This window comes from Acanthopagrus latus, chromosome 21, assembly GCF_904848185.1.
Source record: "Acanthopagrus latus isolate v.2019 chromosome 21, fAcaLat1.1, whole genome shotgun sequence".
Taxonomy (NCBI): Eukaryota; Metazoa; Chordata; class Actinopteri; order Spariformes; family Sparidae; genus Acanthopagrus; species Acanthopagrus latus.
In genome coordinates, this window is record NC_051059.1 from 4,396,709 (window position 1) to 4,416,474 (window position 19,766).

General features: G+C 37.7%; 1 protein-coding gene across 1 annotated transcript in view; it reads right to left on the minus strand.

The window, feature by feature from the left end:
- pappa2 (pappalysin 2) overlaps positions 1-19,766 on the minus strand; it is a 79,313-nt gene that overhangs the window by 11,064 nt on the left and 48,483 nt on the right. Inside the window, exons 16-25 of the mRNA XM_037085274.1 lie at positions 18,525-18,660; positions 18,220-18,394; positions 16,891-16,956; positions 16,706-16,802; positions 15,363-15,540; positions 11,913-12,126; positions 9,005-9,173; positions 8,108-8,240; positions 7,310-7,431; positions 3,235-3,306 (exon numbers count right to left, since the gene is read on the minus strand). Of these exons, the coding sequence (XP_036941169.1) occupies positions 3,235-3,306; positions 7,310-7,431; positions 8,108-8,240; positions 9,005-9,173; positions 11,913-12,126; positions 15,363-15,540; positions 16,706-16,802; positions 16,891-16,956; positions 18,220-18,394; positions 18,525-18,660 (1,362 nt within the window). The remainder of the gene's footprint in view (positions 1-3,234; positions 3,307-7,309; positions 7,432-8,107; positions 8,241-9,004; positions 9,174-11,912; positions 12,127-15,362; positions 15,541-16,705; positions 16,803-16,890; positions 16,957-18,219; positions 18,395-18,524; positions 18,661-19,766) is intronic.

Below are 19,766 nucleotides of genomic sequence, written 5' to 3' on the forward strand. Positions count from 1 at the left end.
ATAATGGCTGATCTGATACCTGTCAAGAACATGAAGGAGTCATTATGAAAGTTCATGACTGTTTATGACATTAAGTGTCACTGAATCAGTTATGTCACTCTAAATGCATGTCTCAGTGTCTTTACTGTGGCAATTTGCTGTTAACCACGACACAATAACCATCATACACATATCATAGCAGGTCTTATTATCAACCATTATCAAAATATTTAGGTTAAGTGTTAACATTATATTAAAATATCACATGTGGCTGGTTTTGACACTAGCTGTTATAAGATTAGATAAGAAGATAGACATAATTGCGTCATGACTAATTCTCTTAACCTTTCTTAACTGGGCTCTAAAATAGACAAGTTAGAACTTCATTTCTTATTATGGGCAGAGTTTATGCAGTACTAACTTTTTAATAGTTGCACTAGCCAAAATAATTCCAATGTAGGCATTATACAACTTTAACCTTAAACCTAGACCTCAGCGGAGTTGTAACAATTGATCACTTTAGATCGATATATTGATTCAATGATCATCAGTCTGATGTGATGATGTGCTGTTAAAGCATCAATCTTTATCATCATCATATTTTTAAGACAAGCCTTTATTTCAAAATTCCCTTGTCACGTCCTTATTGCCCTTTCTTTCCTTCTTTCTAAACATTCAAACAGTGTGGGCGCAAGGCAGATAAAGGCAAGAAGCCCAGAAAAAGACAATGAAGATAATCACTCCCCTAAGGAACAAATCAGCAGCATGGAAATATTTTGGATTTAACAGGACATCTCACTCAGCAGCCCAATAACTTGTTGCTCTTGCCATGACAATATTAGCTGCTATAGTTCAGCAATGTTGACTGAAAAAACATGCATCCAGGCTGGAATTCAATCATGATGAACTGTTGGGATGAACTGATGGGATATGCAATGACTTAAACCCATGGTGAATATGAAAAAGAATAAATAATATATGTCATTTGTTAAGATATTAAGAAAGTCCACTAGCCGCTAGGGTTATTTATGTAATGTACAATGCAATAGGTTTAAGCTGATGACAGTAACAAGCAAAAACAATTGTTTTGTCTCTTGACAGTTAATGTTATTCTCTTCTTACGTGTTCTTGTTGCGCCTTGTTCTGTGTTTGATTGTGGAGTCAATTTAAAGTAAACTTTACTGTAGTTACACTTTATGAGTCAGTGTGTGTGTGTTATTATGATAAGATATGGTCCGGGATTCACCTTTTGTATAATAACTACCACAGAAGCAGTTTTGAGGTCTCCTCATGTCAGTCTGTGGAGAGATTTTTTACAACCGTGTAAGCAGTCCTGAAACTTTACAGGTGTGTAGTTGGGATAAAAATGAAAGCCAGGTTTGAAAATGGGTGTGGGCTGACAGACTACATAGAAAAATAACTTACCTTATCATTTATAATAGTTTGTCACTGTAGGCTATCTTTCTGTGTTTGTTATAACATTACAATTTTAGTCTGCCAAATAATAGGCTACTGTTATATTACCCTATGTTGTAGTTGATGGTGACACAGCTCGATGTCACTATTTGGAGGTTAATAACAAGCATACACAAGCAAAAAAGGTCATTTCAAGCGACAATGTTTTAGTTAGTTTGGACTGCCAAGTGGACTGTAAATATATTGTAAAGCTGTTGAAATGATCAGTATCTCAATTCTCTTCTGGGCCCATTCCACGATTTCACTGTGAGGTGGTGCTATCAGAGTCTCTCTTGTTAAGTACTGGCTGGATATGCTCATGTGGGTAAATACCTTTTTGAAAGCCCACTGCCAATCCAATTTTGTAGCTAGTGAGGGAACCAGCAATGAAATAATGAAACGAACTGAATTTGCTTTATCATTTATCTAATCGACAGATTAAGTTTGCATATTGAGAAGTGCATGAGACGTATTAGCCTCTGGCTTTTCTGCTTATTTCTTTGTTGTGCCTGTTTGTGAATGCTTGGTGGGAAAACAAGCTCCAGCTAGGAAGAATCTAACACATTTAGTTCATACCTTTCAGCAAAAAAAAAAATGTTGTCTTATATCAACTTACTGCCAATTTTGACATATTACCTGTCAGAAACTACATGTCACAAATGCAGTCATACACTGATACAACTTAACTACTAAAAGTATTCAGCAATAAATTCACCCAATGTAATCATGTACTGTAAGCACTAAGCACTCACCTAAAATTCTGGTTTGTTACCTTGTCACTTTAGGGGAAACTTTATCTGGTTATCTTTGTACAACAGCAAGAGATCCAGCACACATGGAATAGACTGTTTTAAACTATGCAGAAAAATTGAAAAGCCTTTTGTCATCCTAAAGAATTGATCTAAATCTAACATAATCCACTGATTAATCTATTTTCTTTTATCAGATGATCCATTTGGTTTGGCAGGCGCACCGACATTTGATCATGCCAAGATCCTGAGTAAAAAAAGCTTATTTGGAAAGAGTTGGAAAAAATCTTGTAAGTTTGTAGTGTGAGAATATTAATTTCTGCCTAAGATTTGTCATCATGAAATCTGAAGCACATTGCACACTGCGTCTGGTATCTTGAGTAGTGATGACAACAGGGATACAGCATGTTTTGCTTCATGTTTAATATTATTGGAAAAGTCTGGCTAGGGTAGTAAATTTAATGCGGTTGTGCCCAGAAATGGTGTAATTGTTATTAGGATTAAGTATTCCCTATCTCGACATATAATAAAACAACATTGATAATAATAGGATGAAAGCCAAACTGAGATCCTCCTGACCTTGAGGCTTTGAAATAACACATACTAGACATGTTATGTAAGAACAGCAGTGCGCTTTCACCTCAAAACAGAGGCACCAGTTCAAGCACCATGTTCACAAAGTGCCTCGGCGATCAGTTACACTGAGTGGTACTCATGTGCTGTCAGCATGAATGAACACCAAAGGACAACTGTGTATCACAGTAACCACCAAATCTAAGATATAAAAGGTACACGAAGCAACTCACTTTTTGTCTTCTCACTGCATTAAAAACATCAGATCTGTGACATACAGGAAACATCTTAACTTTGGCTTTCTCAGTTGCAGTAATGAATGCTATATTCTTTGGTCAGGTACAGTGTGGTTACAGCTAAAACAGACATTCACTCGTTTAACAGTTTCAGAGTCCTGGGTGAGATTGATGTTGGATGAAAAGTATTTGCACATACTTGCACATTTGATGCAGGAATTCTTGGCTGTTTGTTCTCTTACCTCACAGGACTGGATGCAATGGATGTGTTCAGGGTCAGGGTACCACTTCATCATCCCGGTGCAGATGATGTTCTAAAAAATAAGCATATGAGAACCATGGTTGAGAAACGTAGTCACAGGAAATGGTTTATCGCTGTCTATGCCATAGAAAATAATAGTACATTCACATGTCTAACAGGGTTTTTGCTTGCTTGGGTCTCCATTAGGGCTGGGCAATATGGCTAAAAGTGTTATCACGATATGTTTTTTTACATTGATCAATGTCGATAATTAGCACAATATATATTCAAGAATAATAATAATCTTGATTTTTACAGTTTTAAGAGTGTTCGCCTTAGGACAGAACCCAAAACAAACCAGAAGGTAATTATAGATTATAAAATACATTTATTTATTGTCAGATACTAGGTGAGAAACATTCAACAGAACCAACAAACCAAGCAGAGGCAGTGGGGCTGGTCCGTGGCTACATACGGGGAGGCTGATACTAGCATGATGCAAACTGATGCTCTCAGAGTTCTGTTTGGGCTGGTACCTGTTGAGATGATGGAAGAGGGTGGTGGCCAACACATTTTGTCATTTGTCAGACTTCAGGAGGAGAACTATTTCCAAATAAGCGGTAGTGGTGTGACCTTTCTTTGGTTCAATTTCTTCATCTTTGTCAGTTTCCTGGAACTTGGTTTCACTAGTCGGACCGCACATTTTCTTGTATCGACTTGACACCGTCATTCTGAGTTGTTGTTAGTGGGAGGGGCCAGAAACATGCATCCATTTATTATTGAATTTGTTTCTCTGCTGTGTGATTGGTTGATGGTGTAGTGTTTTCTAGGTAGAGGAAAACAAACTCCAAAAAATATATATATATTATCGAAAAGGTCATAAATATGTAATCGTTATCGTAAAAAGTTTTATCATGAAAATGATCAAGATCGCTTTATTGCTCAGCTCTAGTCTCTGTATTACTAGTTGAGGTAGAAGTGCTGATTTAAATCGCAATCCATTAATTAAATAACCATGTTTTACTGTAGATGGATGCTAGTGCCAAGGAGTCAACATTAAAATACATAAATTAATAATGCACTGTTCCACATGTAAAGTTGTAATATTTTTATTGACAAAACAAGGAATTATATCTGTAATGATATAGACTAAATACACTTATGATACCTTTTGCCAAAGAGCCACTACTACTTGGCTTCCCTCTCCATAAACTGAGTTAAGTGCATCATGACATAAAGCTTGTGCTGCCTTCTGCAGTGTTACTCACACATGAAAACCTTGCGATGGAGGAATAGTTGTTTGCTACAACTTAATTGGATGCAAAACTCAACATTTTGTGGTGAAATTTGGGTGAGGCTGTGGTCTTCCATCATTCATCTGACCCTGAGAATTTACAAGGTGGTTAGCAGATAGCTGACTGACTAACAAATGTGGACAGAGCAAGTGGATCCTCCCCGGTGATTTCCTGTGCAGGTTGACTCAGTGAGGGAGACCTAATTCTGAAGTATCTGGGATAACACAATGCCTTGAAATCACAAGGCAGTGTCAGGGGTATGGCGTAAGTAACAAGACCTTCATCCAACTATTTGACCTTGGCAAAGATGGATTTACTGGCTGGCTGGCTGACTGACCACCCAAAAGTAAGGTGAAACCGGAGCAGTGTTTGCTCCGGCATTAACGTAGAAGCGATTTCTGAGATATGATATTGGGTAACATGACCCACCTTTAAAGCAAAACAACAGCTCTCTTACTCTGACCCAAGATCTGACATTCCTCTGTGTTTATTCGAGTGGACTTGTATACACTGTGTGTGTTAGAAATGTGTGTATTTCCTAAAAAGCTTGACGTCAACTGGAACCTTTACACTCACTATCTGCCTGTGATTTCCCGCAATGCAAAAACACTTGAATGATAACGAACGCACACTCAAGTACACAAGAGGTGGATTCTGTTGTGCGATAGTGTTTTATTAGCTGATGCAGCTGGGAATTAAAAATGTTTTCCTAGAAATTTTAAAAGATATTGCCATGCCAGTGATTCAGTCAAACATCTGATATGAAACACATTTGCAAGTTATGATGAATTCACACTCTCAGCTGCAGTTCAACAGAGGGATTCTTTTGAAGCCATTTCAGATACATTTTTGCTTTTGTTACTACACTAAATGAACTGTGTCCAATTAAAAAAAATGGTATCATTGAGGTTTAAAAATATCACTTAAACTGTAAATGTATTTTTTTTTTCATGCTAATGTTTATGACATAAGTAATCACTGATATTTGAAAGTATCTCGCCTCATTAATTAATACAAAAAAAGTCCAAAGGATTTCTCATTCCATTTCTTCTTGAGTTCATTTCAAAATTTGAATGTGGTAATAATTTATTACCAGTGTAGAAAGACACATAATGGGAAATGGATCTGTGGGGATGTGTTTTGTTGCAGCTAATAAGCAGCTGATTGGGGCGCCGCTAAGCTAGGTCGGTAGCACATGCGACCCATGTGCCGAGGCTCTGCAGCGGACCCGGGTTTGACTCCCGGCACGGCTGCGTGTCACCCCCCCCTCCTACCCAGTTTCCTGTCACACTCTTCAGCTGTACTATCAATAAAGCCAGAAAAGGCAAAAAATACTTTAAAAAAAATAAGCAGCTGATTTAAATTTAAGCTAAACTGATAGTCAAAGTACAAATCCTCTGTGTAGTTATTTCATTAGCATTGCACTTTCTGCTTATTGTAAATCTTAGCTTGAAATGTCTCTCAGTCAAGTAAAGACTGAACTGCCTAGTTCAAAGGTTAAATGTGGAACACAATGACATAAGCAACCAGAGATATAAATGTGCATGTGGATGCTAACAGATACAATAGCTTTCAGAGACTACCACTGCAAATATGAATAGAATCAAACAAAATTCTCTGTTGTTTATATGTCAGCTGTTCTAAACTGTGATGAACTTTGCTTGGTGTTTATGAGTAAAAGTGAGATAATCTGGAACAGTAGCTTAGTGTGTGTTCCATGATGTTCTTCAGACCACCAGATGTTTGGATGCATTATTGATTGTAATGGATGTTTTTTGTAAAAACGTCTGCACTGTTTGTGAGCAGATCAGCTTTCACAGCACCCTGGACTGGTCGCATGGCAGCAAGCAAAACAACAACTGTTTCACAAAACCTGCCAAGAATTTCTAGGTGGTAGCAAAAGCAAAAGCACAAGCTCTTGCACAGTTGGGGCCATTCAAACCAATCAAGAGATCCAATTTTTTCACCACGTTATGCCTTATCATTCAAACAGTTTTGCAACAGGTGCAACCAATTCTTCAAGCTATGCAGCACTTCTTCGCAGAGCTTTATTATTGAATGGCCTGGATCAAACAGACATTGATTAGAAACATAATATTACTATAATTATATATTTATATATTTAGGACTGGGGTAGAGGTCATAATATCTTGCCTGCTTAAATAAAAATTTGGCAGTGTTTTAAACCACCGCTCAAGTCTCCAAAACGTTTAGAAGTACAATACCACATCACTTGTTAACACTGGCATGATTTTGAAAATAGTCAGCAGTTAAGTTAAGCAAATTAAACACTAGCATGAACCTTTAAAGCAGGGTGGGGCAGGCTCATACCAGTTTTTGCAAGCTGACAGTATTTAAACTGCTGTCATAAAAGGCAGAAACTTTGTTCATATATTAGCAAGATTTCTTGCAAGTATGCTTCGCCTCTCCAGGTTTGTGTATTTGTGGCAATATTACTTGTGAAAATGTAGCAGAAAACATTTCCCTTGGTTGGCTGCTGTTTGGATGTTTCAGTTCGCTGTGTCAAGTTTTGCTTAAATCCTGCTCATTACCAAAAGATGAACACTTAACTGCTGTACATACATTTTGGTTACATTTTAGTATGAATATACTGTACATTATGATTCGGCATTAGGTATATAAAAATGAACCTTACTGTTTTTGAATTATTTAGTATTTGTTAAGTGTTAGAACAGAACAGACTAGAACTGAAGTGGCTTTAAGTGAACCCAAACAGAATCACTGGAGGAAAAACTTGACTCTCCTCCTCATGTGTCTCACCTCGACTTTAGTCGGGAGCATCCAGTGCTTTAAAGAATCTGCCAAAGTGCCATTGGGCAGGACCACAGGGTCACGGAGATCCATGTCCAGAGCTACAATGCATGTTGGGTAGCAAATGGCACCTGCAAGGAAGAAGAAGAAGAAGAAAAAAAACATAAATCAAATCACACTTACCTCTAACGCTCATTAGTATCTGCTGAATTTATTCATGATTAAACATTGAGGATAAAACAGACCATGTAACTTCAGACCACATCATCATCTGTCATCCCTGGTCTCCACTCCACTCTACTCTGTGTGTGTGTGTGTGTGTGTGTGTGTGTGTGTGTGTGTGTGTGTGTGTGTGTGTGTGTGTGTGTGTGTGTGTGTGTGTGTGTGTGTGTGTTACATCTAATGTGCTCTAAATCAAAAGTTTGTTGGTTCAAAAGTAATCCTCTGCCATTTACTTATCAATACATGTTTCTACTGACTTTGAAGAGCAGATTCTTCAGAGCTGGTTTGAGATGGTCAAAATGATACCGTAATATGTTGGGCATTTGTTGTCCATCAATGTATCAGGGTGATCACTATTTTTAGACATATCTTCTGTTTTCTTTTTAACTATTTACACTCGACTCTAGACCAGATCCCTTTGTATAGTGTGGTTGGCCAATGACTCAATCCTAAATCAAAAAATTCCAAAAGAAAATGAGTTGGCAAAGATGCTCTAACCTAAGTAGTGTGTGACACGACAAGCCAAAGACCAGACAGTCTACAGTTTACGGCTTTATTTCCTTTGACAGAAGAAGTTTCACTCACCAACATCCCTCCCCTGCTCACAGCTGTACTCTACAGAGTTAAGATCAGGAGGAGGAGAGCATGATCCCTGAAGCTTGGAGCACATGGTGAACTCTGCAGTCCATTCACCATCCTTAGTGCAGCGAATCTCCCTCTGGAATCAAACACGAACACTAACATTTATTATGATCATCAAGAGGTCTACACTTCTGCTACACGGTCTTCACACAACTCACGAAAAATAGTCAGCCAGTTTCGTTCCAACCACAATTTAGTTGTTTATTATTGTTTTGCATTGTTGAGCAGTTACATGGATAAATATAAAGCTCTCTAAACAGACATATATCCACAGATGAGTCATCCATCAAATGAGTAAATGAATTCAAATACCCTCCATATGAAAAAGAGTTTAAATACCTCATAACAGTTCTAACATGCATACTCAATATGGCCTCAATAAAGAGATGATGTCTAGAAATTCAAAGGAGCACACTTATAAAAATATTACACTGTAGTTTGACCATATCATCCTCTATATTTAGGAAACTTGGTGGAAGTATATCCATTTCTTATAAATTCAAAGTCTTCTTATATCGGTAAACTTTGTGGAAGACTCCTCATGCATCATTTACAGTCCATAAGTAAAATGATTCTTCTTGTAGTCTGGAGAAAAACACAGCAGCAGTGCAGCAACACGTTCATGACAAGGTGTTAGGGCTGTATGACGGTAGCCAAAACCACAGCCACTGTAAACAGTTTGTGTTGTTCTTAAAGGAATGGCTGCAGTGTAACATGTCTGTCATCAGAACAAAATTTGATCAAAAAAGTGAAGATTTAGACATCTCTATAGTGCATCCATTGTGACCAAAATTGCTTCTATTTGACCTGAGGAGTAGAGGACAGCTGTTGAAATCTTACATTTTCTGCTGCATCTGGGCACTGCAGGGTGCAGCGGGAGTCATAGAACAAGTCATTCGTGCAGATATACATGCCCTGGAATACATCAGGTGGGGCTGGGCAGGACATCGGTTCACAGCTTGTTTCCTCCCACTGACCTCCCTCCAGGCACTCCAACTTGAAGTACTTCCTAGAAGCAAATAAACACATCTCTAGGTGATCCAAATTTAAGGCACAGCTTTTGTAGATTTTAAATGACCTTTCAAGGAGTCAAAAATGTTTTAGTGGAAAAAAAAATGAAGGATGGTGTTCTGTGGCCAGTGTGTGGCCAGTATTATAATACTGGTTCCCTTCCTATAAATTCTCAAATCTCCCTCCTCATTATGATATATTGCGTTTAACTTAACAATAGATTAGAGGTAAGATCGGGCCTAAAAAATTCAGCCCGACCCGACCCAGGCCCGCAGGCATTAAAGCCCGACCCAGCCCGAGCCCGACCAATTAACTTGATTTGCAGGCCCGAGCCCGAAGCAAACCCGAAATTTCAAGATTACGTTCACGAAATGTCCGCAAAGCCGTGCGCAAATCGTGCTCTTGCTCTGCGCCTCCTGTTTAGTAGTAGTTATATAGCAATTACCTTACAGCGCCGCCTTCTCTGTTTTATCCAAATTATTTATTTACAACAAGTATTCCTTAGTTTAGTGTCCACACATCGTTTTAGTATACATTTTTATAAACATATATTAATTTAAAAAAAAGTCAGCGAGAGAGAAGCCCGAGCCCGACCCGACCCGAACGTAATGATTGACATTTTAGGCCCGACCCGACCCGAATTTCGGGCCGGGTCGGGCTCGGGCTCGGGCTCGGGCTAAAGATCTCACCTCTACAATAGATACAACATTATCATTCAAGGTTAAGTCAAATCTTATTGTTGGTGTGCTTCCAACATGAGTTCTGTCTTGTGATACCTATGTGTTTGCAGAGTGTGAATGGATGTATTCTTGTATTGTATGTCGGCTAATATGCTGTGAAAATTAACATGAAGGAACTCAGGTAAGAAGTTTATCCTGAAGGGGGTTGGTGAGGCCTCTTCGGCATATAAGAGTTTAGATCTTAGGTTGACTGTATAAGAGGTGTATGCGTATCATGAGATGGAGATGATTGGTATATTGTTTTAAAAGAGATCATAATCTTGTGACCGTTACAGATTGAATGTATTGTTCCTAATCATTATAAAAGCTGCCTCTCCTCAGTCAACGTATGTGCTCTGTTGGTGTGTGTGACTCTTGCTTGCAAGCAATAAAGAATAAATATTGTGTTGGTGATTAGTGTTTCCAATTCTCATCTGCACCAGACAAGTGATGTGATATACAGTTGCCACAACATCAGTTTTTGGTTGTTATTACATTCTAACCCTGCTACTGTACATTTATACTAGATAATGGTTCATAGGTATGATTAACCTGAAAGATGAGCTCAGAACAAAAATGTAACATTTACTGGTGGCTGAATTACTATTGTGTTGTATGGATGAGAAAAAAGTTGTTTATTCAGACACACTGCATATTTTCAGGTTTATTGTAACAAACTCCCTGTTGAACAACATGTACTCTACACCCCTGCTCACCCTCTGTCCCACTTTACATTTTACTGTTCCAATAACAAAAAACATACTGACCATTCTGCCGTAAAACAGATCTCCAGTGTTGTGCATGTAGAGTGTAAATGCAACAGTATGTGTTACAGTACAAATTTATGTGGATACATGTCTTGAAGGTAAGCGTAAAAAGCCTGTTTAAAGCTCTTTAATAGCTGCTGCTGTTCACTTTCACATGTTGGACTAATAAAGCATCAGGGGTTATTAAAATGTTTACACATACATTTAAGAAAGCGTAACTCATAAAGATACCCAGCTGCACATAGATATATACATGAAAGAGTGTTTTGCCATGTTGGATGGAAATTAAATGTAATACAAAATTATAATATGTATATTTTTACTCCCTTATATGATGGTATAAGTCAGCTTGTTAGATATTATATATACTGGACTTGAAGTATAATTCAAAACAAAACAAAAAGGAAAATACAGCACTACTATGTAGAGTAAATTGTACATGAACTCAACAACTTAAACGCTATCCATACAGACTGAACTGTGTGAGGAGAGACAGCTGACCCCGTGTAAAGCAGGGCACAAACTTAGACTGGAGGCTGTCTCCCTTCATCTCATTAACAGCATGTGAACTGTGCACAGTAATGAGGAGTTACCTAATGAATACAATTGGCAATGTACTGACGAGGCCCAGTCTGCAGCAGTACATATTTTATTGGACCCTACTGTGAGCTTGTTCCGATACAGAATCTCCTTTTATAGACGATGGACCCGAAAATGCCTCTTTAAACTGTACCCATCGATATTTAAAACTTTGCCCCTGGGGTTTGGGTGTTGTGATGTGATTCATTGGCAAACTGATGCATAAAATACCTAAATCAAGGATCCTAATTTCATTAAGCAATGCGTAATGGGAATCTTGTAAAATAAAGGAAAAGAAGGAATTTCCTCCATTACGCAGGGAGGCATGCGTGATAAAACACTGCATTTACTTTGGTTTGCTGTCTACGCAGACTTACTAGTATTTAAAGGCACTTAAAGGCACTCCACAATCTACACTATGTGATTAAAGTCCTTAGTTCTTACAGTGTTTTTTTGTCTGTGTATATCAAAAGGAATAAAAGGTTTCAGCGGAAAGAAATTAAAGAGAACTTTATACAGTATTTGCCCCTTCATGGATCATTTATGGTGCTGTGTACTGCTTTCAATACACATTTTAGATGTAAGTGACGCTGGTAGAAATGCCCCCCAAAACCCTGGGGGCACACTCTGCACACTCTGTCCACAAAGCTGCTAAGTGTTCCAAACACTGACCTCTGTGTCTTCTTTTTAAGGCCCCCTGTTACATAAAAGCCTGGGTTGCATTTGTAACGGCAGACAGAGCCAATGTCGTGTCCTGAGGCCAGACAGTCTGCTGTAAGCAGCTTGGCATCAGGTATGTTTGGAACCTCTGGACACTCGATTTTGCAGTAGGCCTCTGGGAAAGACCACAGACCGTCCTCCAAGCACACCAACCTGTCACTGTCACCTGAAGAGAGGAAAGGGTCAGCAAGGGGAGAATGTTAAAATATAGTTGGGCAGAAGTGTACCTAACACAACTGTGCAATGCAGAAAACTATACTCACCAAACAGTTTTCTGTTTGTCTATTTCTGCCCGGATTAATGTAAACTTGTATTGCTGGTACTGATGTTCTGAATTTGTTTTGAGTTGTATCATACTGAACTTGGAGCTACAATATGTTTTGTAAGGCTACTTTTGATTGGTATGGTTGCACATCTATTGAATCTACTATGAAATTTACTGCCCGATTCATACAGAATATTTGTGGCTGATGCCTATATCAATATTAGAGAATTAGAACAATTCCAGTATTGATTTCTCCGCTGACATTCTTGCAAGCACACACACACACACACACACACACACACACACACACACACACACACACACACACACACACACTTCAGTGGAAATGTAATAATTAACCCCAAGCACCCTTTTCTGCATTACATTGCGTGAAAATAAATATATAAATAATTTTGAAAAAGTTTGAATTACCCAAATATACAGACAACAAATATACAGACCCCGATACATGTCGATATATCTGCAATAAGCAAACATTAATAATAATAGGCAGACCGAAAAAAAAGTTACTTCAGGCAAGTCTGAGTTAAAAACTGAAATTGCAGATTTTAAATGACAATATGTCTCTTGAGACTTTACAACATTTGCTAAACAGTCGCCACAAAGCTGTATCTATCTGAAGCAAGCGAACATTAGCTAACATTAGAGCAGTGGACCTCAACCTTTTTTGAGTCAACACCATCATATCCATTATCCAGGCCCCTTACTGTCCACTATCAAATAAAATATTGTTATCATGAATATTATTATTTTTATTATTATTACTCTTGCTATCATTTGATTTATCACACTCTATTTTTTATCATTATATTATCTGATTTATTTAATTGTTTGTACTCTTATTACATACATTGTTATTATTTTTTCAAATCATTAACAGGCACGTCATCCAAATGTCAATTCATTGATTTGATTTAACTGGACAGTAATTCATTAATTAAAATTAATTTGCTCTTACATTCACATTTAATTATTTTTTAACTGACTGAACTCATCATGACAGCTGTAGCCTAAAAAATATGTATTGCTGAAATCAACTGATTATTCCCCTTAATTTAATGTACACATTTCAAAAGTTCAACTCGTCCCCATTTTGAATTTCACTTTTCAAGTTTCCCTTGTCTTATTTCCATTGTCATTTACAATTTCCTATTTTCAGATCCTTTCAGTTTTAGTGTAGCCATTTCAACATTTGCATTTTCAATTTTACTTTTTCCATTTACTCAAGTTAACCTACATTTCAGACTATCATCTTACATGTCTTTGTTTGTTTGTTTTAAGTTTATCTATGACCTGATTATTTCATTATTTCTAGTGGTGTAGTCAAAAATAATCATTTTTTAAAATTGTATTTGGACCAAACATTAGCGTAGTGCACTGAGTGCACTGAACTGAGCAACAGTTTATTTGATTGTTTATTAACTCAAGTTTGTTTTCTTGCATATTTCAAAAGTTACATAGCCTTTCATTAAATTATACATTTATAAGCATCATATGTTCTGCATTTAACAGCTAAGACTTAAAGAAATACACATGCTAACCACAAGTAAGTCAACATAATGGATCCATTTCTGTCCCAAGAAACATTCTGGTTTTGTTTCATGGCTCTGTCTTGTACGGTTATGAGGAGAAGGAGACTATGGCTTCAGCATAGCCCAAAGCTAATATTTTCTATGCCTGTATGGCCCCATATGAAGCACGAGTGTTGGTATGTGTGGGGAATCATAACACCCTAAACCTTTCACAATTTTTATTGGGTCTATAAAATGTAATGAATCTTTAACATGGCATCACATTTAAGCTACTTAAACATTGGGCTGGTGTTGTGATTATTAAAATCCATTACAGCTGTACTGGTGTGTGCTGCACATATTCTTGTGAACTACAAAGTGTGCTTTTACTGCTGAGTAATGCATGATGGCCTCCAAACATATTTCACTAAACCAAAAGCCACAAATAGAATTATTTCTGCACAATCTGTATTTAGATCATGAATACATGGGTCTAACTGCTGACTCTACTTTGACATTTGAGCATTCGCTGTGGCTTTCTGACCACGAACACAAGTGTGTGGACATCACGCTTGTTCCATCTAATCACTTCAAGAAGCATCTACTACATTGCGTAACTTTCATTGCTAAAGTGGGGTAATGTTTTTAACTTTGTGTGTAACTACGTATTTGTGCGTGTTTGGTGGTTCTCCTAATTATGGCTGCCACGGGCAATATTTGTTCTGACTGGTTATGGTGCAAGTGATGTTTTCAAAAACATTGTGGACATCTGAGTAGACTGTAAACTGTGCTGCACGCAGGAATATGCCATGTAGATGTTTCTATCAGTCTTCATCCTGAATCTCAGTAACATTTTAATGGCCACAAACCTGCAAAGAGAAGCACTACTAGGAGCAAGCCTCGCTGAGAGAAGACATGGCTGTGATTTTTCATTTTATTGCACACTGTAGATTAGTTCACCTTGTCTTTTTTCACTGTTTTTTCAAACTAATTAGTTTTACATAAACACTGACTGTAACAGGATGCACCCTGTAAAAAAACAGGCATCCAATTTTAAAGGGTAATTTGTAAGCGTAAAATCAAGTTTTAATGTCCATTTGATTTTATGGGCTGTAGCTTACGTCATCTTACTGTGGTTTATCTGTTCATTTGACCGAGCTGTAACCGTCAGAAGGTGGGTCTTATGGTAGCTGCAGAGAGCTGTAGTTATTAATTGAAAGACACATCTGATTGAGGTTTTGGCCACTTGTCGACTTCTATAATTCAGTGACATTAATACTCGTCAGAAACTAAAAAAGAATGTTCATTAAATGAGGCGGTTTGATTCCAAAGGGGTTTGTTTGACAGTTTGAATGAAACTCGGCAAATTGTGGTTTATCTCATAGGGAAAAGCCGCCAATAAGTAATCAAAGTATCAGAATCTTGAGGCCATGAGGTAGAAAAATAGATATGTCTTTGCACTGCTAGCCTGATACTGGTGCTATGAAATATGACTGTATACTTTTACTTTGTTGTTTCTCATTGCTCCAGTGATTTTTGACAAAGAATGTGCAATAGATTAGACTAGATTAGACCCAGAACAAAACAGACAAATCTGTAACTTACCTTGTAGTATAGCTGGTGAGCCACAGGTGAAGGAGCATTGTTTGCCAAAAGTTGTTCCCCAGGGGCAACTGAATATGGCGTGGTAGACATAAGACTGATCAGGCTGGCCGCAGTCTACAGGCTGACAGCTAACGACACGATCCCATGAACCATGGAAGCACTCCAGATGTGTTTCTCTCTAGAAACAAAAATAGGAGTAACAAAGACAAAAGAGAGAAAGGGGGGATATTTTGGTGAATTAAAAGGAAAACATAAAGTCTCAAATGTGTGATATGCACATTATGATGTGAAACTTCTTAATTTAAAAAAGGACTGACTTATGGTCAATAATCACATCAAAAAAGACACTCTGTAAACAAGTCTTTTAAGGGCTGATGATACAGGAAAACACATATCTTAAGGAAAATATCACTGAGGAATGTTCCTTCATACTTCTTTGTAGTTAACTATTGTGACCACAAAAATGCACTATAAATAATTACATGTGATATTGTGTGAAGATATTTAGAATCAGACTAATCAATTATCAGGAGGTCCCAACTGATTCCCATCGATATATTTAAGCATTTGTGTAAACCCTTTGATTTAGTTGCTTTACGTACCTAAGTTTATACCTTTACCCATATGTTTACTAAAATTCTGTCTGATTTAATGTATTTAGACAGTTTCTTAGACTGCTTAAACATGCAGTGCCATCTGTGAAAAAAATTAACATTAGACATAAAACATGCTTGGATTCCCTAATTTTTCATGTAGATGTACTGTAATTGAGTTACCTTGATTTTTGGTTGCAGGAGTGAATGCAGACACAAATGTTGAGTGATTAAAGAAAACAAAATGTTATAAATAGTGGAACAAATGATTGTATCACTACTCTAGAATTTGAAAAATGCTCTAAACCTTATGTCTGTCTTTCTTGTGAGACCTTGGTGCTGCCACTATTACATCTCTGTTCAAACTCTACACACACCTAATTAATTAAAATGTCTCTCTCCTGCATACAAACAAGGCATTTTGTCAACACTTTAGAAGTTCAACGACTGTGTATGTGCTTAACTAGAAGTGGACACACAAAACATCTGCAAGGTCAGAACAGTTTGACAGTGACCATAGTGTTGTGTGCATGTAATTCAATATGTATCTATGGTTTTATCAGTAATGAACACAACAAAAATAACAGGAATATGCATGTTATACAAAGTAAACTGTGATCAATAAAGCTTTAACATAGACTATACACTATAAAAGACTTTTGTGTCTAACTGGAGGTTAACGTAACATTAAAAATGACATTGCATAATGTTATTTAAACAGTGCAACACATAATACAGTATTCAGTGTACCTGGTGGAGTGGGGTTCCCTTGCCATTAACAACAGTGATACTGAAACCACGGTGACACTGAACTGAGCAGTGAGAGGCCTCCCCTCCTCCTGTACACCTACAGAGACAAACTGATATATAGATAGTTCTTTTCCTTCTTGTTTCAGTTCTCTGATCGGTCAGTGTTTCATTCCAAAGAGACCTACCTGACAGAGGCATGCTCTAACTTGGGAGGACTGCAGCTGTCCATCTGACACGGCTGCCGCAAACAGCTATTGCATTGATGGAGGGAGGAAAGAAGAGGGAGAGCGATAAGAGGCAGGGGGAGACACAGCAAGCAGCAAGGAGGGCTTTACTGATCAGTTTCCCTGAATAAGCAAATGTCATCAGACTAAAGGAGTAAGACACCCCCTCGAGAGATCAAATTGCAAACCGCTAGCTTACGTAGTTTTAACGACTTCAGAAAAAAACGCATGATAACAATACACTGCAGTCTATGCCTCCAGCAAGAAACCACCATCAAAAAGCCACTCACTTCAGCAACAGCACAAATAGGGTCACACTCTCCTGCAACAGCTTCCTCTTGTGGGGAAGCCCAACGCGTCGATTACCAAGTGCAGTTAGAGATGCTCAATTCCGTTCTTTTCCCTGTCCACTCTCGATAATAACTGTTATAAACTTATAGGCAAGACACATATGAACTTTGATGGCATTTCCATGGAGTAATAATCACACATTTTCATCCTTGAGCTGCGGAACTCTGCTGCACTCAGTATCAATTTGTCAGGGCTGCAGGAGAGTGGTGAGTTGTGTTCACTTTACAATAGAAATCCAGCTAAACTAGCTGCTGTTTGATGCCTCGAACTATGTGATGGGACCCTATTTGTACTGTTACTGAAGTTTGGTGCTGTTCTGAGCATTATTTGTGGATTTTTGATGACGGATTCTTGTTGGAGGCATAGACTGCAGTGTTTTGCAATTGTGTGGTATTTTTCTGAGGTTGCTAAAACTATGTTAGCTATGGTCTGCAAACTTGATCTCTCGAAGGGGGGGGGTCTTCCTCGGTGTGTTAGACTATGGATTAAACTTACACTAGAATATCCCTATAACTTTCAAATGCCTTCTACAATAAACCAAGACTGAACACTTATCCTTTATATATGCATATGTTAAAAAAATATATAAACAGTTTTGTTGAAATTGCTGTCGCAAAGATATTTTCTCATTTTAGTCAGTATCGGGATAATATTTGCTTGAAATGAATGATTTGAGGATAAAGTATTTGCTCCTAGCATAACATGTCTAGATCTTTGAATGGTTGAATTGCATTGTGGGTAATAAAAATATCAGGAATCTAAGGAAGAAGAATGCATGGAATCAGAAAGTCAATATCTCTGGTTCCACTACATCAAAGTGTATGACTATGCATGTGTGCGCATGTGTGTATACGTGTGTGTGTGTGTGTGTGTGTGTGTGTGTGTGTGTGTGTGTCTGTAAGTAGGTAGTTGTGGGAGAGCCCACCCTCTGATGCGCACCCGGTCAGGGCGAAGGTGCTGAAGTGGCAGGAGGTCCTCAGGGCCACGCCTCCCACTGCCACAGAGGGGGAAGAGAAGAAGACAATAACTGAGGCCGTGATGAAGAAGGGTTGAGAGAGGTCATGGGTCACATTCACCACCAACGGGTTCCGATGGCATGAGAGGTCATGTGTTCCTAGGTAGTACAAGAGTGTCAAGTAGACATCTAGCTTATAACTCTGTGGTTTGACTATCATATAGAATGATCTTATCTTGCTTTAAAAACAGTTAAATACATACCAAAAAAGGAAATAAGTAAACAGTACCTAATGAGTGGTTCTTGCCAGTTATATCAGACAGGAGGATTGTGGCTGTCCTCCGACACTGCTCCCCAGACCACGACCCATCTGAAGCTAAGTACACAATCACAGAGGCTGCTACTCCAGGATGAGCAAATCCCAGCTGGATCAATTAAAAAAACAGCAATTATTTCAAAGTAGGAAAGAAACTAATGAAAAGAAGATGATATTATGTAAAGATCTTTTGACCTGTCATAGCAAGAAAATCAATGAGAACCGCATGTTGGGCATAGTTAATTCACACAATGAACTATAATATTTGCATCCCCTGAAGAAAATGATTACTGCATCCTCTGCTGTTATCTGCGGTAGGCAATATGTAGAATATTCATCATCCTCTAATCTGTTTTGATAGACCTTTGTTAGTATAGTCAGTTAGATCACCCTTAAATGGTGATAACCCATAACAGACAAATGGAAAATTATGCCAAAAAACAAACAAGTTCGCTTTGTTTGGGGTCATCAAAATATGATGTGTGCCAAATTTGATGAATATTTGATTAAATGTATGCAAAAAAAATATTGTGATAATATTGAGCATCTCTTCCTAGGGCACCTGTATACCAAGTATGATTACTTGGTATACTGGTAGTTATTTCATGCAAACTTTGGGGTGCATAACCAAATTAAATTGAACTCCTTCAGACAACAAAGATCACAGAATATACAGTATATATATATATATATATATATATATATATATATATATATATATATATATATATATATATATATATATATATATATATATATATATATATATATATACAGTTATTAAAATACAAAAATAAATTCACATGCAGTACATCTTTTGCATCTGAGTGTATGTAAACAGTAGCAATAAAATAGTGATGATAATGTGGTCAACATCTTCATATTCAATGCTTGACATCTGTTTGATGAAAGAATGTCTGACATAGGTAGTGTGTGTTTCAGCAATAAAGTAAAACAACTGTAGCTTATTCTTACAGAAGAAGAAAAAGAATCTGAATAATGAAGGAAAGAAGAACAAAGACAATTAAAATGTCTTCATTCAGAACACTGTTGGAGTCAAGATAGGTAAGATTCCTGGCACAGCTTGGTGGTGCTTTGTGGTGATTGTATCATGACTGGACTCCATTGTAACCATTGCAATCCCAGGATGACCCTGGTCTCTGTTCTCTGTGAAAAAAATGTAGCTTTTCACTGCCACCTGTCAGGCCTTCAGAC